Consider the following 12759-nt stretch of genomic DNA (forward strand, 5'->3'; position numbering starts at 1 on the left):
AAGAATAGAGGCAGGCTTAAGTTCACTCAGTTAACATATCGTAGGATCGATAACACCCTGATGAGAATAAAATACAACATAATCAGTACATTCTCCTTCATGGCAGAAGCCCTTTACTACTTCTACTGCACCAGATTCGACTCACCTTTTAGGAGATCAGTAGGAGCTTGTATAAGAGACATCATATGCGTGAAATTGAGTAATTTGGATTAATACCCCCACTCAGTTCCCACCGAAGTCTCTTGTCTCAAAGCCGGAATTGGTACTAGACAAGATACTGACGTTCAATATTTCAATTCTGTCCTTGTAGACGTTGAGGTCTTCTTAAATCACAATCTAATATCCTAAACTGTTTACAAACGCCGAACTCCCAAGACAAGAGGTACCAGCTCGACTCATCGTTCACTTTCACCTAACCATTCATCGCCCTCATAGTCATCTCGACAACCGCAAACGTCCCAGCCGAAACAGGCATAGCCCTCAATAACGTCGGACCAATTCCCTTCCAGAAACCCCTCGCACCCTCAAGCCTATAAGTCTGCTTAAAACAATCCCTCATCCCAGCGTACTTCTTCTCCTTCCCAAAGCCATCAGATTGCATCTTACTCTTCACAACATCAAACGGATAACTTCCCAACCACAACGCTTCACCAGCCAGACCACCGTAGAAAGCAACCTTCCAACTTGGAATCTCCTTGCGAGCGATCTTGTTGCGTGCTGCATCTGCGTTCATCATATACTCGAAACTCAGGAACCAAACACCATACGCCTGGGCCTCACGCAGGATGGTTACTGCTTCGCCGCGGTAAAGTCCTTTAAGCACGCCTTCGTGGGCGGAAAGTTTCTTTACACAGTCTAATGGGCCGGAGTAGAGTCTTTTCTCGCCGTGTGGCTGGGTCTGTAATCTGATTCTTACGTGTTCGATTGGGCCTGAAATTACGGAGTTTGCTATACCAGCAAATGCTCCGGCTGCGTAGTATTGAGAGTAGCTCAAACTGGATCTGGGTGAGGTAAGTGAGGAGTTCTTATTTTCGAAGTAGCGTTTGGCGAAACCGAAGGCACCGAATTGGACGGATACACAGGCGCCAATCCCAATTAGTGGTGTAAGTGTTCCTTTGTAGAACGCTAGAGCTCCTTCTTGGGCGTAGATCGTTTTTGCTGCTACAAGAGCGTTGGGGTATGCGTTTGTGGTCTGAAGTCGCACTTTGACAATGTCAAACGGTTGGCCTGGTGCAACATTAGCTTTGGCATTCATAGCGCCAACCCGGAAGTCACTCTCGAGAAGATTACACCCTGACTGCACCAAATCAAACTCAGGGAATCAATTGCGTCTCTTTGACTCTGGATTTGGACAAGTAACCCCACACGTGATCAATATCAACCTCTTTTCAACAAACTACACCGCACCCGCCAAACAAAATCTAAAAGCGCAATCATCAAACTTACCTAACAGTACTTGTGCAATTCCTCCAGCAGCTCCAGCGAATAAGTCCTTAGCAGTCTTCTTCATCCCCCCCTCCTCAATCTCAACAGCAGCGACGTCCGCCATAGTTTCTTGTCAACCGCGATTCCACCAAACAGACAGTTCCAAACCCCACCTCTTATCGGCTATCGTACGTGATTGTGGTGAGTTTTTGCCGAAAGTGTAGCTTTGTACAGCGATATTGGAAATCGGTTAGAAGAAGATGTAGAATTCGGTTTTGGAAAATTGTTTGAAGGTCAATTGAACCTGTCAAAGGAAAAGACGTGATGCTATTGCTCAGAAATACAAGCTCCCGCTAAGCTAGACAAAAGTTGCAAGGTGTGGATGATGTCGTGTTTCGCTTAGTGAATTAGTGTATGAAAGCCTTGTATACAAGGCCTCAAATATGGTGCAATCGACTCCTAAACTTGTCCCAGAGCACTGAGAGCAGTCGTTCTATAGATTATTGGGATTTGATAGCGAGTGACTAAATGTTTGATGATAAGCTAGTAGTAGAATGGTAGGATTTGGCCGCAGAGACTCGACTTGCTAATTGTAGTAAAGATGTAGCTGGAGATACTTGATATATTTCCTCACAGTATGTTAGCTACACGAGGTCTGTAGACTGGGTGATCATGATAAATGGAATTGAATTACAAGATAATATGAAAGTGATACGATATAGCTATACATATTCGTAAAAATATTTGCAATTGAATTTTTCTTCATTACATCGGATCTATAGTACTGTTGGGGAAATACACCTTTCCTGAATCCCTTCCTCCTCCATGGACTTCCTGTCTCCCACAGGTCGGCCTAAAATACATACGTCTCCAGTGTCACATCAGACTGTGGCAAAATGAGAAGGACACTTAGAAAAGACCTCTCCATCCTGCTAGATCCTCTTAAAAAGAGATGACTCGGCGGTTTGGTTGAGTCGTGAAATGGTTGTGGTGAAATTGTGGTCGAATAGCGGATTGTGGGTGGCGCGATAATTTGAGAAATGAAAACTCTCTGAAAGGACAGGACGGTGCGGATAATATAACGTGTTGATTGTGTATCGTAATTGTGAGTCAAGAATCAAGCAACTCTGAGAGAGAAAGCTTTTCTCGCCTCTACTACGCCACATCTATACACAAAAACACCAGTGGCATGTGCTAAAGGATTGGTGACAGCCCAATCGTCAAACCCAATGTTCCCTGCGAACCGTAAACGCCATGTGGACGAAAGAGATGCTAATGACAGGAAACTCGTTTCGTATGTAAATTTTCTAGGCGTTGGTGACCTGCAGATGGGTTAGATAAGAGACGAAAGCATAAATTGGGTATGGTACTACATACCTTGAGGATTCTTCTCGAGTAGTCTTGGTTGTCTGCGATACTGCCATCGCTGATTCTTCGTTGAGCTAGAACTGGGTCGAGACGTGTGTCGCTGAATGATGAAGCGCCGCCGCTGCTCATGGGAGGCTTTCCGCCATTGGCGATGAAGCTGCTTACAGCAGCATTTCTTCGGTACTCGTCTTCAACTTCACGCCTCTTCTTGCTGCGAATGAAGATGAAGACACCTCCGGCAATGGAGGCAAGTGCAACAATGCCGACAACGACGCCTGCGGCGATGGCGGCTTTATTTGGACCCCCTCCACCACTATTGACCGCTGTGGCCGATGCTGGAGAGGTATTGCTTACTGCACTTCCTGCTGTTACAATTACGGTTTGGCCGCCAAGGGTAACGACAGAAGGCGCGACGCTCACAGTTGCTGACGGAGTTGATGATGTTTTCGCTGAGGTGCTACTTGCTGCATCACCTGCCGTTAAGACTAGCGTTTCGTCTACGAGACCACTGGTATACACAGTGAAATATTTGGCACCACCACCTGGGATGTGTTAGCGTAGACTCTCCGTTTAGATTTTCCGTCTCTAAGACGACAGAGGAGACACTTACACGTCTTGTCCCCGAATCCAGCACATTTCGTACTACATAAAGAATCGTCGACCTTGGCGGAAGGATCCGGAATAGTTTGTCCACACCAGCAGTCGGTACCCTTCGTTGTAGCCATAGCATTGTATCCTAAAGGTGCACATTGTTTCTGGCAGTATCCGTCGGTGTTGTAGATATATGTTGTGTTAAAGACATAATCATTGACCGCTGAGTAACAGCCCTTGGTCACATCTACTCCGAATTCTTGTGCTACGACTGTCGAGGCAGCAGCAAGCATGCCAGCGGCGACAAGTGCGGTATTCGACCTCATGTTGGATGTTCGATGGCCGTGGCCTCTTGAGTGATGGGGTTCAGTCGGGACTGAGGATATGGCTCGACTCGAACGCGATGTCGTGTCGAACGGTTGTGGTCGGGGGTTAAAGAATCCGACCAACGGTGTGTTTGCAGGTGAATAATTAGGTTTGCTGATGATCCGATTCACAGAGACTGGAATCGAAAGAAGATGGTGGTTCGATGAAGCTCAGTGTCGTCGAGTTCGTTTCGAGAGTTTGCGGAAGTCCCGTTGCGAGCGTTACCTAGATTGAGATGGATGAAACACGCGATTGGAATGTTGTGAGGGTGTTGTTGATCCTCGGACAGTGAATCGCGAAAGAGGCCGTAACGAATGTGCCTCGAAGAAAAAAATGGACTGGTGATTAGCAGAATAGAAGATCAAGCATCGACGACGGCGACGATGATGAGAGACGGTATGAACAGGATGAAAGATTGTGTGTAGGAGAATGATCTCGTAAGAGTCCTTGCGGGTGGAGTGGGAAGCTGAGCGAGCGGTAGGGGGGGAAGGGATTCGCGCACAGTGGATCGGCTGGAAATTGGACGAGAAAAATATGGAAATATCCGGAAGTGTGATTGGTCAGGAAGAGGGACTACTTTTAGAAGCACACCCAGGAAAGTGCTAGAATTACGAACTAACCACCCCTCTCACCGGCGCACTGGACTAACAGGAGACACTTGATATGCGAATCATCCCTTTGGATGTTGTTATTGATGAAGTCAAATACAAATCTTTCTTTTTCCTCTTGACTATTTGCTTCTTAGCTAGAGGTCCAACCCTTACCGACTCAATCACGAAATTCTTGGGGTTCAGTTGACCGGTAAGATACGAAGTAAGCCAGACAATGTATGCCAAATTAACCAGAATAACCATAACGACTGGGCAGTCAACTTAGTCAAGACTGTTGAATAACTCACTTGCTCGAATAACTTATATTTGTATATGTCCAAGTCACGATCAATCATATTTGAAAAGAAAATATCCATGAACACAATGCTTTGTATCAACCCGGTTACATCGTCTACGACTTTCCAAGGTTGTCCTCCCCAAGCGATCCAGATCGACAAATATCTTTGTCTTTGACCCTCTGTCGTGACATCCTCCTTTGCGTCCCAAGATCAATAGACGAACCCTACGTCGACGCAACCAGTCCTGTCTCTGCCGAGTCTGCCCAGTTCGCTGGCATTGAAACCAAGCTGTGTGGTGAGACTTGAAAAGAGCAGTGCGAAAGCACCACCTGGTGTGGCACTATCACAGCCTTCACAATTAGTTGTGCACTTATGCAGGAACACGCACGCAGCGCTTGTGCTTTAGCGTCAGGGGCATGAGATTAGCTCGAATCACCAGATTCGCTTAGCATCTCGGCGGGATTCCTGCTCTGCTGACACGGGTTTTGGCCAGAAGCTTGGCCAGAAGCTCTGGCTGCTTTGAACTACTCAATTCACGGGATCGCGGATGACGGATGCGGCGAATGTGGAAGAGAGAGGATCAAGGGATTTTTGCAGCTGGAGGTTCATTTCGGGTTTCCGGCCTTTGGAAGTTGCGGTTTGTTATTGTTGATGAGGGGAAAGGTTAAATTCTACAGGATCGAAACACTCAAAGTGCGTCGTATTCGTCCCACCATCTGCAACTCCCGTGAGGAGCAATCAACAATGTGGTGACAGTCAACACCACCCCAACCCGCACACAGTCGAGCAATACGAAGTGCGAAAAGCATCTTACAATCCACAACGTATTGAGCACAGCTCAACAGTCAGATCACGACACTCCCAGGCCTCCCAATCCCAAGGACAACTTGACAAACCCGTCACGTCTTTCCAAAGCCCGTGATCGCTAGATGATGCATAAATCCTCCGTCTCAACTCTTCGTGCGCACCACACAGCCTCAAACCCTATGTAAACAAGACGCCAACCCCAATAGTTTCGGGACTCAGATTCAATCTCTCCTCTGATTCCACTGCAGAGGAGTCCTGCGTATGTGCCGGCCTTTCCATCTGGTGCACCGACATGGAACTTACCGTATGACCGCGTCATACGCGAGATATGGATACAAATACGAACGAGCTATTTTCGTATACAGAGATGCTATGGTGAAAAGGGCGCGTGGTCTCGTAGTTGATTTCCTGATCGAGAGATAGGTGAATAGGTAGTGGTATTGAGCTCTCAGCTAACCGTGTTGGGATTGTAGACTGTAGTCGAGGAGCGTGTACATTCAGGTTACCATGTACGGAAGATGGTGCTGTAGTGCTGGCAACCTGACCCCTCATTACACATCGATTCAACCTTGACGTATCCATAAGTTTCTGGCTTGCATATCATTTAAAAAAAAGTGTTCCAGAACAAGCCGTAAATCAACCAAGAACGCCATCCCAACTCCAAGCACAATGAACCTCTCATCCACAATTCCCCACATCACAGATTCTAATAATTAACCTTACATAAGGCTGCTCCATTATATTGAAGTTCATCCCTTAGGCTAGTCTCTACAGAACTTTGCATTGCATGTCTCTGAGTTCCAGGACCAGGCCACCAAGAAATATCAGTAGTTCCACAAAAAGTAAAAACAACACTCAGCTACATGAACTCTTCTGCGAACCTCAATATGGAACTCGCATTTCGAGAACAGATATATACAAAAGATTCCTCCTGGTCACGATCAATTAGCTATACACTATCAGATAAGATCCCCTGCTCTATCACTAATCTCCTCCATCCCGTCCCGAACTCAATCTCAACGGTTCGGCCAACGCCTCTTGATACCATGAAACCGCCGCGGCGGCAGCCTTCCGTCCACGAAATCTCAGCCGCGGAATTTCTTTTGTACAATGGTGGCTGTTTCATGATCATTCCAGCTGATGAGTTCCATTGTTTCTCTTCAAGTCTTGCTGCTGTGCAAAAAAGTGTTGTGACATTCTTTCCACGTCTATTGTGAAATACATGCTTGCACCATAGACAAATGTGTCTTCGTATTCAACTACACCCTGAACGAGAACTACAACCCCCATGTACGGACTGTTTCCACGAGAATATAAACTTTGAAATACATATTATTTAATGATTGCTTACTAGCCCCTCTTCTACCAGTATGCCTCTACTATGTATCCCAATAATATACTTTCTAATCGTCGATCGAAACTCTCGCCTCAACCCTATGCTGCAAGATCAACTTGGCCTCATAAGTTGATAACCGATTGAGGCCCAATTTAGCAAGCGTTTCCGCAGCCTTTTCCCTCGAATAAAATATCTCCTCGTACCCATCTTTGAGGTTTATCTTGCCTTCATCAGCCTGCAATGGCAAATTTAACAGCTCTATGCCTTCCCTTAACTTGGGCATGCCAAGAGCCTCTATGCTGATTGAACCTCTACTGAAACCAATAGAGCTCTCTACAACGCTGTGGATTGCGTTGATATCGGCCATTAATCGAGCTGCCCCGAGACTAGTAAACTCCTGCTTGACCAGTACTTCGTTGAAGAGAAGAGTCTGAAGGTTGCTGAACGCTGCTCGCCAGACTCGACGGAACGTTGAGTATGCCAGGGCCATGTTGAGGAATGACATGCTTGCCTTGATGGTCTGTAAATTATTAGCTAGAGAAGCGGATCAGTTGTTTGTAATGAGTTGGAGTTCACATACTTGGAGTGGTGAGTCAAGTTCTGGGGTGATAGCCATTGTGCTAGGGTCTATAGTAATGTTAGTAGAATGCAGAAGTCGCCTAATGGATGAATTCTCACCTGGAACAAGCTCCTCGCCAACGGTCCTCCATTGAGGTTTAATGAAATACGGCTTGAATGATTGTGGGAAGGAATGCTGTAAGGCTTCGATAATTTTAGTTTCTGTTTTATTCCGAAAGCGATTGTAGAGGTCGATATGGATATCGAACATTGAGCCTTCGGCTTGCGTGCCCAGGACCCTCGAAGTATGTTGTTTAACCTGATTCAAGGTCATGTCTCCGGCCACTTTATTCTCGGCTTCTATATCTTTCGCCCTATCTTGCAATTGATCCCACAATTCCACAAAGAACTATTGAATTAGCAAGCATATGCGAAAGCGGCCACAAATCAAGTACTAACCTCGTCACAGGACCATTCTCGAAGCACAAATATAATACGATCTGCGCTTCCGTACATACGACACAAGCGATCAAGTCCGCCAATGCCCTCTAGGTTGGCCTGTTCCTCTTTCGAAATACCATGCAACGTGCGTCCGACGGTTGTGATGGAAGATAAATAGACCGAGAGGGAGTCATTCAGAACTCCAAAATATTGATCAAGGAGGTACGATTGAATTTCCACGAAAAATCGGATTTTGTGAGAGAATCTTCGCAATCCTTTGTATTGCTGTGTTACGGAATGTAACAGATCTCCAACTTTGGTTGCTCCATAAGTAGGTTTGGTCTTGCCAACTTCAGCGCCATCAAAATCAATCTGGCCGCGGTCCGGACCAGAATGTATTTCTTCATATCTTTTAACAACAAACATTTTCTCAGCATCTAGCCAATTGTCGAAGTAAACGTTCAAAACATCCCACGTCAGTCCTTTCCAGCCGGCCTCTGGGTTACCGCCGTCATAATCAAATTGAGATCGGACCTTCTCATCGAACGCCATCAACTCTGGTATAAAGCGGCTAAGTAGATTTGGCTTGGAGGACACCTCTAGAGCAACGGCATCAACCTTCTCTTTCATTACTGGTAACAGCGCAGTAATGAAAGCAGCTACAGGATCCACATAGAGTGGGTTGCCAGCAAGCAGGTTTCCCCGGAAATGAGCTGCCAATACGGGTCCGACGAACTCTCTGAGATAGTCCTGCCACTTCTCAACAGTACCCAAAAACCATGGGAAGAAGAACTCCCCAAGCTGGATAACATTAGCTAGGACGCATCGTAACAAGAATAGAACGTACTCGGTGTATCTGATTAGTGGCTTTTGGCGTAAAAAAATGATATCTGAATTGAGAGACGAAGTTCTTCGCCAAGACAGTCATAGGAAGAAGCGCGAGAGGTTCTCTAGCAGACATGATCTCGGGAGATTGTAGATCCAGCAATTTTTCAAAGCAATCCTGCCACTCCCTAGAAGGAGGCTGCGCAACCTCTGGCCACCTTGTAGCTCTTAAGATTGCTTCGAATTCATCTGCCATGATTCTCTTCATGTCATCCCAGAGCTTCGAAGTAGCACCTTGCACGTAGTTCACTAAATGGGGAGCCGCGCCCTCTGCATCACGCTGAAGCTCCACCATTGATAATGATAGCTCCTTCAACTTGATATAAGGTACAAGTGCCTCTTTTGGGCGACCGGGCAGGAAGCTCCTGGCTTCTTTTTTCATCTCGTCGACATCTTTCAGCAATTCGACATATGATTTAGCCAATTCAACCCGTCTTAGCTTCTCCATAGGACCCTTCAGAAGCGTGGTAGCCTCCTCGGGAGTATCCGAACGGACCACGACCATTAATCGTTTCCGGACAGCCTCTTGCTGGGTTTGGAAAATCCGTATCTGCTCGCGCATTTTTGTGGTGTGCTTCGCTGAGGCGTTTCTCGATTCGTCGAGTTGGATTTTGGCATCGTGAAGCTATATTGAATGAGTACGCAACGATGGAAGAGCGCGCAGAACTTGCCTGCTTCTCAAGATCTTTCCGTTGACCTTCAACTTTTAGCAACAAGTTTGGGAGGCTTGCGAAGTCTGCTTTTGTCTGAATCTTATCATTTAGATAGTCGTCCAATTTCACATTCTTTTCCTCATTGGGGATATCCGTTTCTGGGTACAGAAGAACAGCGACCGGTGTATGGCCGCCCCTCTCCGTCCTCTCCGGAACTGTTATTAAGTCGGGCATATCTTGACGGTCATAGGCAATATACCAAGTCGTTGCGTTGAACCCAGTTGGTGGTGGTGTTGATAGCTGGTAGCGATGTGTTCTCTTTGGCAGGGATTAATTGTCCAAGCTGCCAGCTGCAACCACTTAAGAAACAAGCGTCATCGAGGAAGTTGGAAGTCGCGCCTCGCGTCTCCCGCATCGCCAATATATTCAATATGAGATTCGCAAGGTCAACTTCTAGGACTACCGTATTCTAAACGCAGTCTACGATGTAGCGAGTATGGAATAGCTCTTCCACTAATGACATGCACACAGCTCGTTTTCATGAGCTAGGAATTGACTGAGACATCCAACACAATCCTCATGGCAAGCCCAGCGAAAAAGCGGAAGTTGAATAACGACCCAAAACTAAAAGCCACGCCAGCGCGAACGCTTGATCACTTTTTTGGGAAGAAGAACTCCGGCTCATCATCAAAGATCGATGATTCTCCTGTTGTAGCTGCAGAGAATTCTGAAGTCACTACCTCATTGACGGACGAGCAGTTGGCAAGAAAATTACAGGCAGAATGGGACAGAGAATCTTTTGGGGCAAGCACTGTGTGGAATGGCGATTCCAAGGAGAGAAGTGATGGAATCTCACCGAAAACACCAAACGAAGCAATCGATGAGACGCGATTGTTATCAAAGCAGGCGCGAAAGGACATTCCGGATTTGGATGGCATAGTCGCTACAGATTCGGTAGCCAAACCAAAAACTAAAAATACACTGACCTTACAAGCGGCTGGGACGGCCGAAGATACACTTTCCTCTAGTATACCCTTCGACCAAAGTCCCTTGACTTTCGATCCTTCAAAATATGTCCAAGAGTTGCAAGGACATTGGGCCGCGGACGGCGGCAACGCATCTTACGCCCTTCTTACGAGATGTTTTGTCCTTGTAAATAGCACCCAAAGCCGTATCAAGATTGTAGACACACTTGTCAATATGCTGCGAGTCATTATTGAGGCAGATCCAGACAGTCTTCTGCCTACGGTGTGGTTAGCGACCAACAGTATATCACCGCCATACATATCGCTTGAACTCGGCCTCGGTGGTTCTGCAATTTCTAAAGCCCTCAAGAATGTATGTGGACTGGACAGCAAATCACTCAAAGCTTTGTACGACAAGGTTGGGGACGCTGGTGATGTTGCCTTTGAGGCGAAGAAGAAACAGAGTTTCACGCTGCGGAAGCCCAAGCCTCTTACAATCAAGGGCGTGTATCAATCTTTAGTAAAGATTGCTAATACTCAAGGCACTGGTAGCGGAGAAGTGAAGCAGAGAATCGTCGATCGACTCCTGCAAGATGCCAGGGGTGCAGAAGAGAGTCGATACGTAGTCCGCACATTGTGCCAGCATGTTAGTAATCGCCGTCGCATTTCGATTAAAAGCTAATGGTATTAGCTTCGTATCGGTGCAGTAAAGACTACAATGTTGATTGCGCTATCAAGGGCATTTCTGCTGTCAAAGCCTCCTGGTGCAGACTTTCCATTAAGATCCCCTCAACAGCTCTCTACACTAAAGAAGGAAGCATTGGCAGAGGTGTGGGCAAAACCAGAAGAAATTGTCAAAGCGTGCTTTGCAAAGAGGCCCAATTACAATGATCTGATTCCTGTTCTGCTTGAAATTGGCGTTTGTGAGGAGCTGCTCATCAGATGTGGATTAGCATTACATATTCCTCTGCGGCCAATGTTGGGTAGCATTACTCGAGATTTATCAGAAATGCTCACTAAGCTTCAAGGCCGTGACTTTAGTTGTGAGTACAAATACGATGGTCAGCGTGCGCAAGTGCATTGCGATGACCAGGGCAAAGTGTCAATATTCTCACGTCACCTCGAACTCATGACCGACAAGTACCCCGATCTTGTCGATCTGATACCCAAGATTCGTGGAGACGGTGTTTCAAGCTTCATCATGGAAGGCGAAGTGGTTGCTGTGGATCAGGAATCTGGCGAACTGAAAACATTTCAGGCACTTTCCAATAGGGCACGCAAAGATGTAGCTATTGGAAGTGTAAAGGTTTCCGTTTGCTTGTTTTCATTCGATCTGATGTATCTCAACGGAGAGTCACTGCTCAGCCGGCCTTTTCGAGAACGGCGAGAATTATTGAGAAGCCTGTTTACAGAAGTCCCGAACCGCTTCACCTGGGTCAAGAGCATAGATGCAACTTCACAAGATTCCGAAACCGTTCTTGAGTTTTTCAAGAGCGCCACAGATATCAAATGCGAAGGGATTATGGTCAAGATTCTTGACAATCTTCCAAATCCTAATTTGATAGCAGATGTAGAAGACACAGAGGCTGCGGACGCAATAGAAAAGTCGGCAAGATCGAAAACGATAAAAAAGAACGCTCCAGAAAACGTACCAGAAAAGAAGACCCGGCGCAAGGCTCTTCTGGCAACCTACGAACCAGACAAACGTCTCGACTCTTGGCTTAAAGTCAAGAAGGACTACTCAACAACCTTCGATACGTTAGATCTGATTCCTGTCGCTGCATGGCACGGACAGGGACGAAAATCCCAGTGGTGGTCTCCTATCCTTCTTGCAGTACGCAATGAAGACTCTGGATCTCTCGAAGCGGTCTGCAAATGCATATCCGGGTTCACGGACACGTTCTACAAAGCTAATCGCGAATTCTATAATCCGGGTAACGAGAACACATTAGGCTCAAAACCAGGTTACGTCGAATATGAGGGAGGCAACCCGGATGTATGGTTTGAGCCAAAAGAGGTCTGGGAGATGGCGTTTGCGGACATTACGTTGAGTCCGGTATACACGGCGGCTATTGGATTGGTTTCCGAGGAGAGGGGGTTGAGTCTGAGATTTCCGAGATTCTTGAAGAAGAGGGAAGATAAGGGGATTGAGGAAGCTAGTACGAATGAGTTTCTAGCTGGCTTGTGGAGGAAGCAGGAGGAGAAGGCTCCAGCTGCTGGTGCGAAGGGTGAGATTGAGGGAGGCGAGGATGATGATGATTAGTAGATGGAATTATGGATTGTAATGTTGGATATATGTAACTCATCTAAGGCATGTTGGAGTGACCAATTACATGGAAGGTTTAAGCGCGTAAGGTAACAATTAAAACTTTATATCGAGGTTCAAAAGCGGACAATAACTTGATCTGAAATCTAACTCCGTTTTGTTGTAGATGGAGATAGCCTGTACTGAGCTTTTACTACTATCACAAAGTT

The 12759-nt window shown here is 46.4% G+C and overlaps 4 protein-coding genes across 4 annotated transcripts; 1 reads left to right on the top strand and 3 right to left on the bottom strand.

Annotated features, from left to right (window-relative positions):
• Positions 1 to 412: 412 nt before the first annotated feature.
• GLAREA_02730 (Mitochondrial carrier) lies at positions 413 to 1549 on the bottom strand (the record flags this gene model as incomplete). The annotated part of the gene is made up of 2 exons (XM_008087815.1): positions 413 to 1227; positions 1447 to 1549. The coding sequence occupies 2 exons, from the start codon at positions 1547 to 1549 to the stop codon at positions 413 to 415; spliced, it is 918 nt and encodes a 305-aa protein (XP_008086006.1).
• Positions 1550 to 2732: 1183 nt separating this feature from the next.
• Positions 2733 to 3710, bottom strand: GLAREA_02731 (uncharacterized protein; the record flags this gene model as incomplete). Its single annotated transcript, XM_008087816.1, has 3 exons — positions 2733 to 2747; positions 2803 to 3335; positions 3404 to 3710. 3 exons carry the CDS (start codon positions 3708 to 3710, stop codon positions 2733 to 2735), a joined length of 855 nt encoding a protein of 284 aa, XP_008086007.1.
• Positions 3711 to 6849: 3139 nt separating this feature from the next.
• GLAREA_02732 (RINT-1 family protein) lies at positions 6850 to 9553 on the bottom strand (the record flags this gene model as incomplete). The annotated part of the gene is made up of 6 exons (XM_008087817.1): positions 6850 to 7302; positions 7363 to 7409; positions 7461 to 7749; positions 7800 to 8582; positions 8629 to 9291; positions 9449 to 9553. The coding sequence occupies 6 exons, from the start codon at positions 9551 to 9553 to the stop codon at positions 6850 to 6852; spliced, it is 2340 nt and encodes a 779-aa protein (XP_008086008.1).
• Positions 9554 to 9898: 345 nt separating this feature from the next.
• Positions 9899 to 12547, top strand: GLAREA_02733 (ATP-dependent DNA ligase DNA-binding protein; the record flags this gene model as incomplete). The annotated part of the gene is made up of 2 exons (XM_008087818.1): positions 9899 to 10930; positions 10976 to 12547. 2 exons carry the CDS (start codon positions 9899 to 9901, stop codon positions 12545 to 12547), a joined length of 2604 nt encoding a protein of 867 aa, XP_008086009.1.
• Positions 12548 to 12759: the final 212 nt, after the last annotated feature.

The sequence above is a fragment of the Glarea lozoyensis genome (genome assembly GCF_000409485.1).
Source record: "Glarea lozoyensis ATCC 20868 chromosome Unknown GLAREA6, whole genome shotgun sequence".
Taxonomy (NCBI): Eukaryota; Fungi; Ascomycota; class Leotiomycetes; order Helotiales; family Helotiaceae; genus Glarea; species Glarea lozoyensis.